This window comes from Idiotropiscis lumnitzeri, chromosome 9, assembly GCF_059441095.1.
Source record: "Idiotropiscis lumnitzeri isolate Australia: NSW breed Sydney's pygmy pipehorse chromosome 9, RoL_Ilum_1.0, whole genome shotgun sequence".
In the NCBI taxonomy this organism is placed as follows: Eukaryota; Metazoa; Chordata; class Actinopteri; order Syngnathiformes; family Syngnathidae; genus Idiotropiscis; species Idiotropiscis lumnitzeri.
The window spans coordinates 10629770-10647121 of record NC_142399.1 but is presented as its reverse complement, the minus strand read 5'-3'; the positions used below and the strand labels follow the sequence as shown (position 1 = coordinate 10647121).

The 17352-nt window shown below is 39.6% G+C and overlaps 2 protein-coding genes across 4 annotated transcripts in view; both read right to left on the bottom strand.

Annotated features, from left to right (window-relative positions):
• bicc1 (BicC family RNA binding protein 1) overlaps positions 1-8275 on the bottom strand; it is a 54210-nt gene extending 45935 nt beyond the window's left edge. For both annotated transcript variants that reach the window (XM_088305084.1, XM_088305086.1), the window contains exon 1: positions 7859-8275. In XM_088305084.1, coding sequence (XP_088161210.1) covers positions 7859-8057 — 199 coding nt within the window. In that variant the 5' untranslated portion in view covers positions 8058-8275. The remainder of the gene's footprint in view (positions 1-7858) is intronic.
• Positions 8276-10297: 2022 nt separating this feature from the next.
• LOC148330196 (ubiquitin-conjugating enzyme E2 D4-like) overlaps positions 10298-17352 on the bottom strand; it is an 11922-nt gene continuing 4867 nt past the window's right edge. Inside the window, exons 1-7 of one of the 2 annotated variants that reach the window (XM_088305388.1) lie at positions 14483-14684; positions 14028-14091; positions 12708-12739; positions 12346-12423; positions 11722-11827; positions 11002-11095; positions 10298-10902 (exon numbers count right to left, since the gene is read on the bottom strand). In XM_088305388.1, the coding sequence (XP_088161514.1) occupies positions 10857-10902; positions 11002-11095; positions 11722-11827; positions 12346-12423; positions 12708-12739; positions 14028-14091; positions 14483-14506 (444 nt within the window). In that variant the 5' untranslated portion in view covers positions 14507-14684 and the 3' untranslated portion in view covers positions 10298-10856. Of the gene's footprint in view, positions 10903-11001; positions 11096-11721; positions 11828-12345; positions 12424-12707; positions 12740-14027; positions 14092-14482; positions 14685-17352 lie in introns of those variants that run through there. The other variant, XM_088305387.1, reaches the window with a different exon arrangement.

The window sequence follows — 17352 nt, the reverse complement described above, 5'->3', positions numbered from 1 at the left end:
CGGACCAACCCTCAAAGAAACATTTCAAAAATAGCAACCGCAAACCAGACAGAATGTAAATCTGCACTCTGACAAGGGTAGAAGAAAAAGATGTTGGAGGGCCATGGAATAACAGATATTCATTTACAGCTTCGGCAGCACAGAAATAGGTCAGAGAGCTGAAATAAGACTCCCCAGCCTGACCCCCCCCCTTTTTTTTCTTTTTTAAGTAATGAATTACAGGTTTTTCCACCGACTGAAGCTCAATTATATTACATCTGCCGAGAGCTCCATCGTGGCTGTGATGGAGGAATGCGGCACACAGGCAAACTTTCAATAGAATCGTTTAATTGTACCAGCATGTTGTTGTGGCGACGGGGGCGGGGGACAAGGAGGTGCGAGAAAGGAAGGAAGAGGTGGTGACAACGGCGGAGAACCCTGCTGTGAAATCCACTTGAGTTACACCGCGGTTACTGACGAGCGACGGATCCTGCCTGTGGCACAAAATCAGCCGTGATAGGCTCCAGCTCAGCTGCAACGCTAATGTGGACAAGTCCTACAGAAAATTGATGGAGGGATACGTTGCATATTACGGACATTGATTTAACGTATATCCATGCACAGGCCACAGCAAGCGTACAACGTTTATGCAATACAATGCGATTCTGCCAACCTTGAATGTGCTTTCAACGACAGCCCCAGTTGGGAGTTTATTGCAAAACTGAACACACAAAAAAAATAAAATACACGCGTTGGACATTCAAATACAAGACATCCTTTGTTTTTATGGCATCCCAGTGTTAATGCTAAAGTCAAAGTAAAATCTCAACAAATTTCTGATTGTTCTTTCAGGTTAGATTCAAAGATATTTCCATATGATATGGCCCATGATACGATACCTAAAGTCCCAGTTGAGCCAACTACATCGCAAGTTGTGTGAATAGACAACAAAATAGCTAGATTAAAAAAAAAAAAAAAAAAGATAAAAAGATCAGGGAGATGCTTATTCACGTTTTGAATGTGTGCTGTGATATGAGGCAGCAAAAGCTATGGATGGAGCAAAATGACAATGCAACAGGCATTAATTCCATATATTTACAATGTCATTTTGAACTTGGAAAAAAAATAGAGCGTTTGAGAATAAAGTTTTCAACGGGCAAACGTGAACGGACATGAGTGGTCATTTGAAGGCCCTAAACTTGAACTTACTATGCATTAAATCAACCCCGTCGGGAGGTTGGCAGCAACATCTGCAGTCTGCATAAGGAAATTGAAAAAAAAATTAACAGATTAAGTTACTGAAATGCAGAGAACTTAATTTCCTGCTTCTGCTGCTTTCACATTAAAAGGCCTTTTACCATTGACAGCTGTGTTTGCTTTTATTGTGAAGTCGTCAAAGGGAATGTAAAACGACTTGTCCTTGGAGCAGATTTGTTTCGACGGAGGCACCTTTTGGTAATGGCATGTGGAGTAATGTTACAAGGAGGCGCTGCCGCAAGCAGCTAAGCGAGATGATGGAGGGGGGAAAAAAAAAGACAAAAGACTGACTGATTCTTTATTAAAGCAGCACAGGTCATCATATCAACTAAGACTAACAAAATAAAAGATAAATAAATAATCGAACTAAAATTAAGCAAAAAAAATATAAAAATTTGATTTACCATCATTTTAAAAGTGAGGACAACAGAGCCGTGTTTGAATCCTCAGGAGGAAGCAATAGAACGGCAAGGACTGCGTTTGCCCGCAAGACACACACTTCCTGTCCAACAGTCTTACTCAGCACCCGGGAGGAAGAACAGGATAAAGCCTCAAAAGAGGGACATTTTTTTGGCATGGCACGACACCAATAAATAAAAGATGCTGATACCTGTTGTGTTTCTCTGCCATGTGCGTTTGTGTAGACCTTATTTTCCATTGCAACAAAGGTTATTATAGTAAACAAAATAAGGAAAACATTTTTTATAAGCATTTTCTTTCTTTTTTTTTTTTAAACAATCACATTCTGAAATTACATTTTACGTTTACAAAACTAAGAACAACTCGCGATTGGTACAGCAATTTTATTATTTGTTTCAGTATAACTGCGCAACTGCTCGCTGCAGGACGGAAGGTCGAACCGTCGTCTTAACAAGCCAAACAGAATAAAAGGTATTAACTTTTGTACAGGACTCCGTTGTTCCTCAATCCTATAACAAAAATCAAAATAGAAATAATGTTACTAACTGTTACTTGTTGGTCCTTAGTCGGAGCTAGAGGTAAGTTCAGTGCGACATACGCCACACCAGCTCGCTTAGCAACGTGCTTCAATTGGCTACTTGTGCTATACACGTTGTGCAGTCGCTCCAGAGTCAGCAATCATCGCCTCCGTTTCAGCGAATAAGCTACATTTCTGACAAGTATATATTTTTCTCAAGAACGGAGAGCGGGGAAAGAGCCAGATGCCATGCTAATCGTTAAGCTAACGTACGTACGAACGACACGTAAGCAATTGACACTTGAATCAAGTGCAACAGTAGATAATATTTGTAATATCACTAATGTTATTGGTTTGTTTTCACAGTAGGAGTTCTGAGCTTTCATTTTGACTTTTGAGGGACGCAAAATAAGTGTTCCCAAATTAAATTACGGTACATTTGTAAGATTGATTTATTTTTAATCAATTTAGCTTTGCTGAAAGATCTTACAACCCATACAGGAATACTAAGTTCAAAGTGAAATTGTTTTTGGTGTTAGAAATGAGCCCACCGGAAATGTTTCTAATCAAGAAAATAAAGTTTCCTACTAAACACAAAAAGAAGTTAAGGAAAAATTGATTGATTCTATAAAACAGAAAAGCAATTGTAAATTTGCCGGGTATTGATTGATATTATTATTTTTTATTGGTATTATTGACAATAATATTGTTATATTTTCATTGTTTAATAAAACCCTTGGTTCAGTTCCCCCGGGTTTAATGTGCAAGAATAAATAAATAAAAATTGCCCCTCAGAATTAGAAAGCTGCTCCTCAAATGAAATCCGCAAAATTGCTCCACAATAAAAAAATTATTATTTCAAGCCCTGGATTATTTGATAATTATCGCATACATTTTACTACAGCAACTTTACTTCCAACTTAAATTCAAATTCCGGCTATGTCACCACAGTTTGAATGGAACCCCATCGTAAACATCGGACCTCTGCTATAATATGATGAAATACATTTTGGAAGTTACTTAAAGAGGTAAGAACATAGACAAAGCGGATAACTAGCCCAAGAGTAAATGTTAATGCTTTCCCACCACAGTTTTGTTGTCTATTAAAAGATAGAAAAAAAAAAAAAAGGCTGAAAAGTGACCACACAGGGTTTTCATGTCCACAAAAAGCCATCTTTCAGGCTTTCATGGCACCGTCAAGCTCTCCAAGCTGTTACAACTTGGGAGTTCTCGCAAGTGCTGCCAAGAAGACAACAGTAAACGTCGATGGCTACCAGGGTGAGATTCTGTTTTCACTGTTTTCCCTTACACACAGAAAAAAAAAATCTATTTGCTGATTCGACCGGCCAGGTCCAAAGACGGAGTTGGAATTGCTGGCCTCAGAGTTTCCATTTTCTCGTGGAGAAAGTGGGCCAGAAAAAGAGACGACGGCAGGCTTTCCGAGTCACTATGAAGTCACGCCAGCTAATCATCTCGCTATGCTCGTTTTGATTTTCCAAAAGTCACACAACCCGTGACGACATGCCCGTGCGCCGTCATTTTGAAACGACACCTTCTCATCGTCTCGCTCTAGCTCAACGCTAGGGGCGTGCCTATAAATTCTTGAATAATGGCTCATATAACTGCAGACTTTCACTCAGTTCCGTTTTCCATATTATTTAAAAAAAAGTATGTCAATCGGTTTTCAGTGGCCACGGCAGTATTATGGGACGCTGGAAAAATGTGATTAAAGGCTGCACTATCTACTAAAAATACACTTTCGTCCTTGATCCTCTGCCGGATGTGCCACAATTGGGACGCAGCTTTGTTGGCAGGATTGGTGAACATTCATTCATTTCGGGCCCTTCCGTTCGGGTCACGTTTGCCTTCATGCAGTGTTTTTACAGTGAGAGGTGAAAAAGACTCTAGTCCGCAAGGCTCCCAGTCAGCTGTAGAATTGACTGCAAAGTTCAACTACTGGTCTAGAAATCAGTGAACAGCTTAAGTCCTGAATGCGTTAAAGAAATGCAAACAGAATAGAAACCGAGAAGGGCTCTGAGGTCTGCCGATTCAGGTCAAATAGTGGATGCCGGAGTTCAAAGCAAACACGGTGAAGCGCCGTTTAGCTGTTATGCTGCACGCAAATGGAAGAAGCTGCCAACAACAACAATATCTTTGCTGCTGTAACACTTCAAATTTCCCCATTGTGGGACTAATAAAGGACATCTTTATCTTTTAAATCAACACCAAGTGTAAATCCAGGTTAAAATCTATGCCCCCGCCCACCTTGCCGATGATTCCAATTTTTTTCAAGTGTTTTTAAAGCCAAAGTCTCGCTCTTACGCTTCACGTTCATTTCGTAATATTTATTAAGCTACTCCGAAACAGATTTTGGACAGCAAGATTCTAGTTCACATCAACATTTCTTCTGTATTGATTTGGTTTACTTTCAAAACAATCTGTAGTGTGCTGCTGTAACACCTGAATGTGCCCTCTTGGGATCACTCAAAGATGGGCTTGAATGCTTCACGCCACCGCTCCAAAGCAAGTTGACGACGTAACAACCAGTTGGGCCGACAACTCGTGCAGAAATCGCAGATGCGGAGCTATCATTTGCGCACTGACCACAGCATACTTTAACAGAAAATTTGGGCCAAGCGTCGCATGACTGTATATATATACTTTATTTATTTGCAAAGGAGCGAGCCAGATACGGTCACGCACAATTAAACCTGACATAAAAATACACCAGACCTCTGGTGAAATGATGTCCATACAATCACAAGGGGTGTTTTAGAACACGTCAAACAGCAGCTCATCCAATGAAAACGCAGCCAGATGGAAAAGACGGCACCTTTATGACACCAACGCTAAAGCAGGCGAGAAGGTTTCATTTATTTTGGGGAAACCAATACTAAATAAAGTTACTTTAGAACAGCCCAGGTGATGCTTTATTTTTCTATTTTTCGCTGCTGTGTCTGTGTTAAAGTAGCAGTTGTGTAAAAAAATGTTTTGACTTACCGTATTATCAAGACTAATTTCCATAAGCCCATCTATGGCAAGTTGCATTTTAGGTCAGAATTAAGCTCGTGGATATAGTATGCTTGAATATTTTGGTGTTTAAAAGGGAATTCAACCCCAAAATGTTCTTTACAATAATATGTTCTATGCGCCGTCTAAATAGGAATACGAGTTAAGCAACACAATCCACTCGTCGCTAACCAACGCAGGGGGAGCGGCCATTTTGCCACTTTCTGTCAAATGAAAATGACATCACAATTGCTTAGGTAATGACCAATCATGACTCACCTGTTTTCTGAAGCTGTGCCATGATTGGTCGTGAACTGAGCCCCCTGAGCAACTGTGATGTCATTTTCAGTCGACAGAGGGCAAAATGGCCATCCGTAACGGACAAAAATGCTTTAGTCATATTCCAAAATGCAATATGAATCAGAAGATCATGTTTGGACTAGCAGGACTACATAGCACATAATACCGTATTTTTTTTTCTCATATGTTTTAGTTTTAGGAAGAAAGGTTGAGGAAAGAAACAAAAAAAAAAGACTTTATATCAGGTGTGGGCAAACTACGGCCCGGGGGCCACATGCGGCCCGTTAAACGTTTGAATCCGGCCCGCCGAACTTGAAAAAATTTCAATGAATAACCCTTGCTCATGTTTTTATTTTTTTAAGACATAAATATTGTTGTAATGCTTTCTTAACACTCCATCCATCTGCTCCTGGGCCGGCCCCTTTGTCAAATTTTAGAACCCATTGTGGCCCGCCAATCAAAAAGTTTGCCCACCCCTGCTTTATATCATGAGATACGTTGGATGATATAGGGACCGACATCGTCCATTGCGTTTTCATGCATCTCTGCGAGTGCTAAATATGCAAGAGAGTGCAGCCGCATGATCATCAAAGCGGAGAAGATGCCGTGGACTGTCTACTGAGAAACAAGCACGACAACATGAGCAGATACTCCTGGAGGCAGGATGAGGTCAAGAGCTAAAGACGTTTCGTGGTTCCGAAAAATAATAAATAAAGCAGAAGCGAGCAGCGGATGGAGGAACGCGCATTCTGTGCGCCGTCCCAGCCAGAGCGACACCAAAGCTGCTGGCGCACCAACAACACAGAAATGTCCAATCTACTCGCTCCGTTTACACACTGCGCAAAAACACAAGACACACACACACACACACACACACACACACACACAGTGTGACGTGGCGCATGGTATGTCCGGGACACTTTGGATCTTGGGCCGCTCTGAGGCTAAGTTGTTTTCCTGGAAGAGTTTGAGATGACATGGAGCTTTGAGGAATGTACTTGAGCAAGCGCAGCAACGCCAACCATGGAGAACGTGTGCGCTGAGAAATAAACATCAACTTAAGTGGGGTACAGTGAACCCCAGTTTACAGTATAAAAACTGGAATATCATACATATATATAAAATTATTAAATAAATCATTCTTGTTTTACCCCCCCCCCCCACACACACACACACTTAAAACACATTTCTACGGACAATGATAAACTGTTCCTTTAAGAGGCAGGTCCTGGTGTAGCTGCATGTGACATCTACAAGTCTGCATGTGAGTATCTGGGCTTACTGTTGTTGACATTCAAAACGCATCTGAAAACCGCAGCTCACCTTTCCCACATGCGAGGGCATTACAATAAGTCAACGATAAACATCTATTTAAATTCATCACTCATGAAAATGTGACATAGTTGAGGTGCAAAGTAACACTGAAAATATGCCAATTTTTTAATATTTAGCTGATATTCATGACTGGGTGTCATTTACAGAATCCTTGGCTCCGCTTGCACACATTTTTACATCACATGATAATCATTGAGGATATTTTTTAGAGAGACATCCGATAGAAAACACAAACTAAAACGGTGTCGCCTGCGTACATTACTAAAAAAAACATGAACTGTTCAATCTCATCACATTAATCGGCAGAAATTTCACCCCATGAGTCTCAACACTCATCTCTCAATCATGTGAGAAAAAAATTGTTAACAATCCGGCCACAATTTTAGGTACACATAAAACTTGCCTATAAATTGTTCATTCCTCGTTTTAACCAGTAGCTTGATTCATATTATCTGGCATTCAGCGGAGACTTAGTCAACTGTATCCACTCCTCAACACCACTATTACATTGTAATTAGAGAATCCAACAAAAAAAACACACAATTTAACAGGAGCCAACAGTGTCACATGCCATTTGAAGCAGTTCACAATTAACAATAATAAAAGTGCTTTTAAGTAACGGCCACAATGCTAACACAGTATCGGTTCAACTAAGTATCGGCGAGCACGACTAATTCTGACATGACGGCTCCTGGTGGCTCAAACCGGATTAAAAAAAAAAAGTACATAAATATAACACCGGAAACAGGGAAGCCAAGAGAAACGCTCTGAAAGGAAGAGGACAGACCAAGGTCATTTTTGTTTGTTTGTTTTTTTGTGGTATAGAGGCCATGCTAACTATTTGCTGTAATTGCCTTGTAGCAAATCAGCCACGTGATTAGCAGATGATCACTGGCCAATCAAAACAAATCCCGCGTGCACGTTAACTGCGATTTCTACGAGAACTTTCGTTTGTTAATTCAACAAAAGGCCCATTCGAGAAAAAAAAACTAGAATATACATAATTTATATATAATTATTATTATTTAATGAAATAAATACCTAGCAACATGAATTCCAGCTTTTTTCGGTCCACTCGGAAGCGCTCCTCCGTCCACTCCGGATCGGGCAGCGGATGGGGTCCGCTCAGGTCGTCCTCGGAGCCCGGCAAAGGCGAGTCTGTGCTGCGCTCGCTGTTGGAGCCTTGGTCCGACTGCTGCTGCTGTAAGTATCCGCTCAAGGCGTCGCACTGGGCGGCCATGGCGGGGCTACTCGTCGGCGTCGGAGGACTCAAAAAAAGTTGCCGACTTGTGCTGGACCGCGTGTTCCGTCACTCGGGAGCTGGGCCCAGCGAAACCTTTACGCGGCGTCATTTCCCCCCATTTGAGCGCCGAATTGAGGGGGACTAAAAATAGGCAGGCCCGGCTCACTCCGCAGGCTTGTGCGCTCAAATGCAGCGAGCAAGTCGTCCAAGCTAAAGTTTCACATGTCATCCTGCACTCAGACTCCTCCCAGACTTTTGCCTAAAACCCCACCCTCTTCAACTTCAAGCATCCTTTTACTCTTTCTCTGAGCATTTATTCCATATCCCTAAATTAATACTGAATATGGCATATGGTTACTACTATGGGTACTACTACCAACTTGTCCTCACGAGTTGAACGATTTCCCAATTCTGCAAACTAGTGGGACAACTACATGTTACTAGTATGGCAAAACTCTGCAACTAGTTGACATTGGTACTACTTGTAACATGAAAAAAGTAGTTGTCAAAAGTATAGTTTTTTCTGCATTAGTTCTGCATAGAACATAGTACACCAACCTCAAACTAGTAAGAAAACTAAGCACATTTGTAGAATGACAAGTTTGTCCACTACTGAATGTTTCTGCACACTGGTATTCTTAGGGACGTACTAGGAGCACACAATTAACAAGTGCATGTAGTTCTTACTCATAACATGCAACTGTATAACTAGTAAGACCTCAAGTTACTCAGACAATTCTGGGCTCTATTAGAACGACAGTCTTACGAGTTAAGTCATTTCCCCGCTACCGTCTTCCACAACTGTATCTGCACACTAGTAGGACATCTGTCATACTTTGATGACAACTATTAGAAAGACTGGCCTAGTTGATAACGGCATGCTATTAGTAGTACTAATGACCACATTCTAGTTGATAGCCACTGCTTTGGTGCACGTCAACTAGAGCAGTTTTGCCTCACTGCTAGCAACTCTTACTAGTGCACAGCAAGGTCATATAGTAGTGACCAAAACATTACTAGTAAGACATGAGAGCACTTTATTTATTTTCTTGGTGCACTGACTTGTCTTGTGAGGATAAAGAGCATATTAGTTGGCAAATGCTCCCCAGTTGTGCTACTAGTAAAATGCTACTAGTTTTCCTCTAACCTTCACTAATAGTACACAAACGTCAACTACTGGAGTTTTGTCCTACTAGTACACTGAATTGTCTAACTAGTGAGGAGGAGAGCTTTCCATTGTACTGCTACGAGTGGAATGCAGCGAATGTTTTCAAACGGGCAGCGCTGCTTTGCGGCCATGTTGGAAAGTGCAAAGCCACCACACAACGGCTTTATTGGCCTGCGGAGGAAACAATCCACATCCTGTCAAGGGGGGGAAGCGGAAGCAATACTGCAAAGTTCAAGCAAAACAAAACATGCCTGCAGTGAGTGAAACGCACCCACACAAACTGGAGCATCGTGAGCCTTGTCGCTTATAATGGGAGAATTTTCATGGGAATTAGAAGCACGTTTGAATCCATTTTGAATATTTTGTCATGACTGGTCTGGGCAAAATGACTTGAAAGTCAGAAATGTGCCCCCCCCCTTTAAAATCTAATACTGATTGATAATCCATTTCCTTTTTATGTATTGAAAGAAGAAACATTTTGCCAAAGTATTTGCTCCTTCTGAAATGTGATTTATTTATATGAATAAAGGTGAATTAATGATACGGACTTATTTCTAAATAGAGTGTTCCAACACCTTTCAGCCAGTCAAATTCAAGACACCATCAAATTTAAAATCTATTGGAAATTCACTCTGACACCAACTTTCCCATGTTGCCCAAAATCGCTGGAGTTCATTCAAGATTTACATCTGCCCTTAATGAAACTTTATAAAAAAATTTTTTTTTAAAGTTGTCGGCCTGGTGCTGTGATTGCAATGTTAGGTTATATCATTCACTAAATTTATACATTTTAAACATATATTCAGAGATGAGACTTCTTAACCATGCCCAATATATATATATATATACTTATGTCCATGTCAATTCAGGCCATGTTTTTAGTGGGAGGTAAAAAAGTCACAAGATAGTGCCAAAGGTGCCAGTTTGAATTCACATCGTGTAGTCATTGTCAGCCCAATTTCTCTTTTTGTGCTCACAAAATGTGCCAACGCTTCAAATATGGTGACGTTTTACCACAAAATGAATTGATCTCATCGAGAATACCAGGGAAGCAAAGCCAAAACAGCTCCACATTTGATCGATTTTAATTGTAATTTTATATTCTAAACAGCTAGAGCAAAACAATACAAAAACAACCATAGAAGATAATTCGACAAATAAACGCTATTTTGCTCTGTGCACAGTTTGCAATGGCCTCGAGGCATGTGCAGAAAAAGTAAATGCCGCCCCCTAGTGCTCACCAAAGTTATAACCGGCATGCAGGAAGGGATGTCGGCGAGTGTGTGGCAGCGAATTCAAAAGCAACTCAAATTGTGTTCAATGCAAGGTACAATGAGCATAGTTTTATTCAATATAAATCTCTTAAAAGTCAAATAAATGAGGTATAATCATCATTGATCGTTAATATAATAAAAATAATAATTCCAATTGAATTCAAGCAGATAAACTGAACAGTCAAAACAATTGGGTCATCAAGTCAAGTTTGAGTAGTGAAAGTGCTCGCGGCATAAACTAGAACAAGTGTGGTGGGGGGGGGGGGGGTTGGAGTACTGGCTTTTCTTTGTTTTTTTTTTTTCTTTAGACTTGAGGTGTCCAGGGGAATGTTGATGCTGAAACTTGCCTTGCCTTCACATCGCAAACTTCCTAGTCCATTCTTTGGCCAAGTCGTTGTACCTAGACATGACAGATTGCACAATACAATTTGTTTGGGGAAAAAAAAAAAGAAGTTTCAATGACTTCAACTGAAATATGCAGCTTGGCTTCCACACTTACTTTTGTCTGTCCGATTTGTACGTGTGCGCTATGTCAGGGACTAAAGGGTCGTCGGGATTGGGATCGCACAGCAAAGAGCAGATGGATAATAACACTGGAATGGGACACAATCATAAATTCACATTCAGGTATCTATCAAACTAGAATGTTTACACAAAAATGTTGAAAATATGTGTTGTTATATTTGGCATCAGAATGCGCGGCTGGATTTATTCACACTGCATAGTTCAAATGAGGTTTATGCAATTTTCTAAACTGGAAGCTTTCCATGGAAACCAACGGGAACAACGCTGTAAATTGTAAAAAGGAAAGTTGGCTCTTATTCTGAACCTTCAAAATAGTATATTTCAGCATTATTCTGATCCCCCCAAAAAACTGCTCTAAAATGATACCTTGGGGGAAAATAAACCTCAATTCCCAGTTCATCCCAATTAATTCCTGTTGGAATTTGTCAACTTTCCTTTTGTGTTGTCGCTGCCCATTGTTGACGCTTTTGGCATCATTTACGTGCAATTTGGTGTTCTGAGCATGTGGGTTCATTATCAACTTCAATGTAAATATAGCCACATGGGATATGCGGCACTTGAAGTGCACATGGAAATAGACGGTAAGGGGAAAAACACAATTTTAAACAATGAATAAGAATTGACCAACTGGACTTGCAGTGTCAAGCCAGCTGTAATCCATATTTTATGAATAACATGTAGTGTTAAGACATACCTTTTGATACGGTAAGGGCAGGCGACCACTGCGACCTGAGGATGTCCAGGCAGATGCTACCATTGCTGTTTATGTTTGGATGATAGATTTTTGTCGTAAAAGCCACCTGCGCGAGAAACAAATTAGGAGACGCACAACGTAAGGGTTAAATGGCATAATGGTTGGGATATAGGTGTATAAGGGGCACAAATTAGAACCTAAAAATCCGTTAAAGGTGATATATGTAAAATGGCTTGTATACAAATAAGTCAGTGGAGCACTTCATCAATTATCAATCAAATTGTGAATAAAATTCTGTGGCGCTTCGGAATTAGAATGCTCCAATTGCGAAACTGACCACGTCTTTTAGAAAAGTATCTGTCAAACCAGCACAAAAAAAAAACTCGGGAGGTCAAACCAGCTCCAAACTGTGCCTGTGAATTTAATAAAGGCTTTATCAAGCTGACAGTTTGACCTGAGCGCAGATCAAACCAGACTCCATTATTTCCTACGGAAAAAATAGCTTTCAAATCGGGGAGTGATTGTGTGAGACATTTGAGGTTTCACTGCACATGCACTCAATTCCTAACTTAATAAAGACTTGTCGGAAGCTTTATGTCAGAACCTGTGAGATGGAAAACCTACCTTGGGTGGTTTAAAGGGATAGTCTGTGGGGAAATGCACAGAAAGGAAGAAAACGCCTCCATTGTAAGGGCTGTCATTCTGTGATGGGAAGCAAAACAACCAGTGAAGAAATGACAAAGATGACATGCTAATTAAAAATAAATACCTAAAAATGCTATTCTCTCCAACATTGTTACAGGCCTGCATAAATTCCACTGCCAGAGTGTGGCGGCATAAGCGCTTTAAAAAAAAGGAAAATGGGGTGCTGCCAACAAGTTAACATAAAGCTCTATTGTCTACACATCCAGAAGCAGCATGCCAAAAAGAAATGCAGGAAACACCCGAAAAAAAGAAAGAAAGAAACAAATCTAGAAAAAGCTCACCGGTCCCATGATGCTGGCTTGCCAATGGAACACTACGGAAGACAAAAGGTTATTTAGCCACTAGAACGTTCCGGGTCAAGTTCCTTCTAAGATTGTGTGAATGCTGAGAGCTTCTGCTAGTGTGCAAAAAGTCAAATAACATACACAAGACATCATAAGACACGATGCAAACATGCATCTCTCGGGGCAGCGAGCCTTAAAGCAATTACAGTCAACCCCGCCCAGTTGAGCTTTTTTTCATTTGGCGAGCGACGGGCAAGGCAATGATGTACACTCACACAACATGCACAGCCACCGCTGTCAAATGAAATCTAAACAGAAAAAAGGAGGTTAGGGCTATTTTTTTTGGGGGGGCCACTAAAAAAACTGTATAGAAATGTAAACAATATTCAAACAAATCAAATTGATTTTATCTTTATCTTCTTCATAATTTAAAAAAAAAGTGCAAACGTATATAAAGAAATATGATGCATTGGACTCTACGTGATATACACTTATAAATTGTCATAGAACTATTGTTACATGTAAATAAACAATTTCAATAGAACGCTCAAATGCTTACCTCAAGTATACACACTATTGTATTAGTCACTGAAAAATGAGCACTAGTTTAACAATGTTTTAAATATAAAACAGTATATAAGCGTTCCTTACGATTATGCCAATCTTGTAATCGTTGAGTGTAATAATCGTAATCAAATTTCGATTAATTGCACAGCCCTAAAGGAAGTCGTATAGTGACGTTTGGGACACCCTGTATACTCTACTCACAAAAAAAACGAGAAATTCGGCTTTCAATTACAATCTTACGAGTGACACCAGCAGATTGCAAGAGCGATACAGGTAGACCGGAAACGTTACAAAATGAATTGCAAATTTGGGCATTGAGCAGTATTATGCCAAAAGTACTGAAACACTGAGTAGTTGGACAAGAGCATTCAAAAGTTTAGAAGAAGTATAAGTTGATTCACATTTAGAGATTTAGTTTCATTTTAAGTTAGGTTAGTTTAGGTTTCAGAATTTCACTCAAAATGCAAAAATAACTAAAAATTTAAAAAAAAAAACTTACTTTTAGTAAGTTGCTTGGGTAGCTCTAAGCCAGACGCTTTATTTATAGGAAACTGTGGACTGTCACACTGACAATAAATTACATCAATAAATTTTGGTCACTTTTGTGTGCATGATCCGTTATTTGACAAAACGAGAACCAAGGACGTTTTATTTGGAAGGGTTTGACACCAATAATTAAAAAGTCTTTTCAACAAGGAGATTCCAAATTGCAATTTTTTAAGACGGGAAAACATGTAGTCTTGTACTCACTGTCATCTCCGACGGGTCCCGCCGAACACGAAGCAGGAGGGTCCCGCGTCAAGTCGCACAATTCCTTTATATATACATAAAATATATTCAATTAAAACACACAAACAATTATAGAGGTATTCGTAATCACTTCCAGGATTCCGTTGTGTTTTTTGCAAATTCATGCGAACACGCCTTAAACCTTTCGCTAGGCCAACTTCCCGCTAGCCGGGAAGTTAGCTCACTCGTGTTGAAAACGGGACAATCACTCAAATGATACGATTCCAAAATAAACAACATTCACTTCAACTTTGTTCGTTCTTTTAAATCACTAAAAGTTGAATTCATCCACCTGAATGTTTCGAGTAAACTAGCTAGCAAACAAGCCGCTTACTACCGGCTCGATCGACGTTTCCTGGCGACCATTCTTCCCCCGATACATCGAATATAGAAAGAAGCAGTGCGAACAAACTTGCCTTCTTTATTCTTTTCAAAGCCATGACAAGTCCTGAGTGTGTCTTACGGAGGATTGTGGTTTCAAACCGACAACTGCCAGTGAGCAAATGAGAGCACTTTGCGCCGACGAGATGTGAATTGTTTGGAGAGCAAACTGGTTCTTTTTTTTGTTTCCGCGTTTTTGTTTGAGCTCGGTGTATTGTGGGAATTGTAGTTGGTGCTTCAAGCCTCACTTAAAGGGACAGCGCTCGAGAGAACACTTTGCCATGACGTCACATGTACTTAACCTTTATTTAACCAAGATGTTCCTATTGGATTAAAACAACTATTCCATTGAGGAGAAAACAAACTATTTTTCAGGAGATCTGGCCAAAACGGACAGCTGAAAAAAAAAACACAGCTACATACAAAAAGAGACAAACTTTACCAAACATATTTTGGATTTAAGAATCGATATTCTTAAAACAGCCAAGTTAAAACATCCACATTTTATAAAAACGGCTTTCATATATTTCATTTTAGATTTCAAAACATTTTGTGGACAAAATTGTTAACTTGTTAAGTCATTCTACCACAGATGCTAGACTATTATCCCTGTATTTCTTTTGGTATTATTCTCTAGTTTAAATGTGTCTGTCAGTTACATTTCAACAGGTTAATTGATTAAAAAAAACAACTAGTTGAGGTGGAAATTGTGACATATTTCACTTGATCATAGAGTACTATTACATTAGAATAATAAAAACAAAAAAAAAACAATCTTTTAGTTTTTACTTTAATAAGTCTAAATGAACGCAAAGTTAAAAAAAATACTGCATATAGCTGGTGAATAACTTGAAATATAGTCATGGATGAACGACAAGCTTCAGCAGGTCGGTCTTCTGTAGCTTTCTGACTTTGAGCTTGGTCATCCATTTAAACAGCCCCAGAGGTGCTCTTTAAATTGGATGTTTTGACCTAAAATACCCCTTTATAATGAATGCTTGACTTTTGAAGCAGACTTATGATTGAAATGAGCAATTATGATGCATAAAAAACAAATGAGCACGCACAGGATTGCATTTAGCCTCCAAGACAAAAAAACACCAGCACACTCTCATGAGAACCAATTCATATGCTTTATAGAAAATTCTAATTTGACAAAGCTTTTAGGCTATTTGTTGTTCTTCAACTTGGAAGTGGGTCATTTTGACCTATGAAATAATAGGAGGGTTAATTCAGTTAAGTCCCCACAGAAGGACCTGGTACCAAAACTCCAGGTGGCCAATTGTGGCCCATTTTGACTAACAATGTACTGTAACCTCCTCGTCGGTGTTCCCGTGATAAAGCTCGCAGGGAAAACCAGGTGAGCTGAATATTCAGGTCCACCTGGCCCGAAGGGCAAGTCCAGAGAGAGCGAAGGGGACGAGAGGACAAGAAAGAAATGTGTGCTAGCTCGGGAGAAGGGTCACATCTGCAATCTTTCACGCTTCAACTGCCCTGCATAGCTCAAACGGAATGATATTCTTACGGTTTGTTTGTTTGATTCACACGGAATCAAAACGTCACGTTGCAAATTCATAATATTTTCTCAGAGTAACCAGAGTCCAACGCTGCCTTGAAGATCAGCCCTGCCTAATAAACTCCTTTGCAAAATATTTGAGCCTCTCTTTGGAGGAGTCAAAATTCTGCTACAGAATATGAATGCAGGATTATAAACCCATAGACTTTCTCTTTTTTGTTATGGCAGTTCATTTGGAAAGCAATTGGAGTGACTTTTTAAACCCAACCACTTCCTGTTTTAGGAAACTGTTGCAATAAAAATAAAGCCGATGAGTCATTCGCTCGAAATTCAGCATGCCAAGTAGCAGTGTAACACAGTGCAAGTAAAGTTCAAAAACGCGAATGCGTCCTGTGCACAGCAGTGGCAGCTGGTGCACATTTAAACCAAAATGAATCAATAATCAATATCATAGGTCAGTGCAAGCTACTTGCAATGACTCTTGTTGCCAGGACAGCAGAATGGAATCCAATATGCAGTGTTCCAAATTGCATGTTTGTGAGGATTATTAGCAAAATGCACGAAGACAATTGATGGAAATCGAATCAAGAGCAAAGATAATGTGACGTTTTTATTCTCTCAAATGGCTTATGGAAAATTGAGTTTTGAATTGCTTATTAAGCAAGTTTTGTTTTATAGTAAAAGATATGTTTCAGAAACGTCGCTATGCAAATCATAAAGTAAATATTTTTTTATTTAAATAAATAAGCGGTTCAGAGTATGGACGGTTGGATAGTTTTACTCCTTCCACACAATTTAACAACGTTTCAGAAGAAGTGTTTTTGCTTCAAGGTTTTATTTGTCACTCCAAGTTGAACATGACTGGAAAATAGACGCATGAAAAAAATTCAATATGGTAAATTTAGTATCTCGTAATCTAGCACCGCTACGTGGTAACGCTATCAGGCCAATACTGGCCTTATTTCAAGGTATCAGGTGATCGTAAAAGATGCTGATACTTGCCACCCATATTTCATGCAAGAAAAAAAAAAATTGGTTCAAAGGTCACCATTCCTGTAAGTGTATTGTGTTAATTGAAATTGTATGTATCACAAGTACTTGTGGTATCGGTACTTGGTATCGGTGTAGGCAAGTACTCAAGAGTGAATCGTTCTATCGGTATCAGTGCAAAAAAAAAAAAAATATATGGAACGTCGCTACAACCAAACCACCAAATTGTTTAACCCAACCAAGTCATTTCATCTAATTAAAGTCCACTGTCCTAATGCGAACATATAACGATGAGTTATTTGGAATTATTGTCAATGTTACGTTAATTATAAGCCTTCAAAAAACTGCTACTTTCTACTTTCTTTCTAGGACTGCGATAAACGTAAACTTGAACAGACG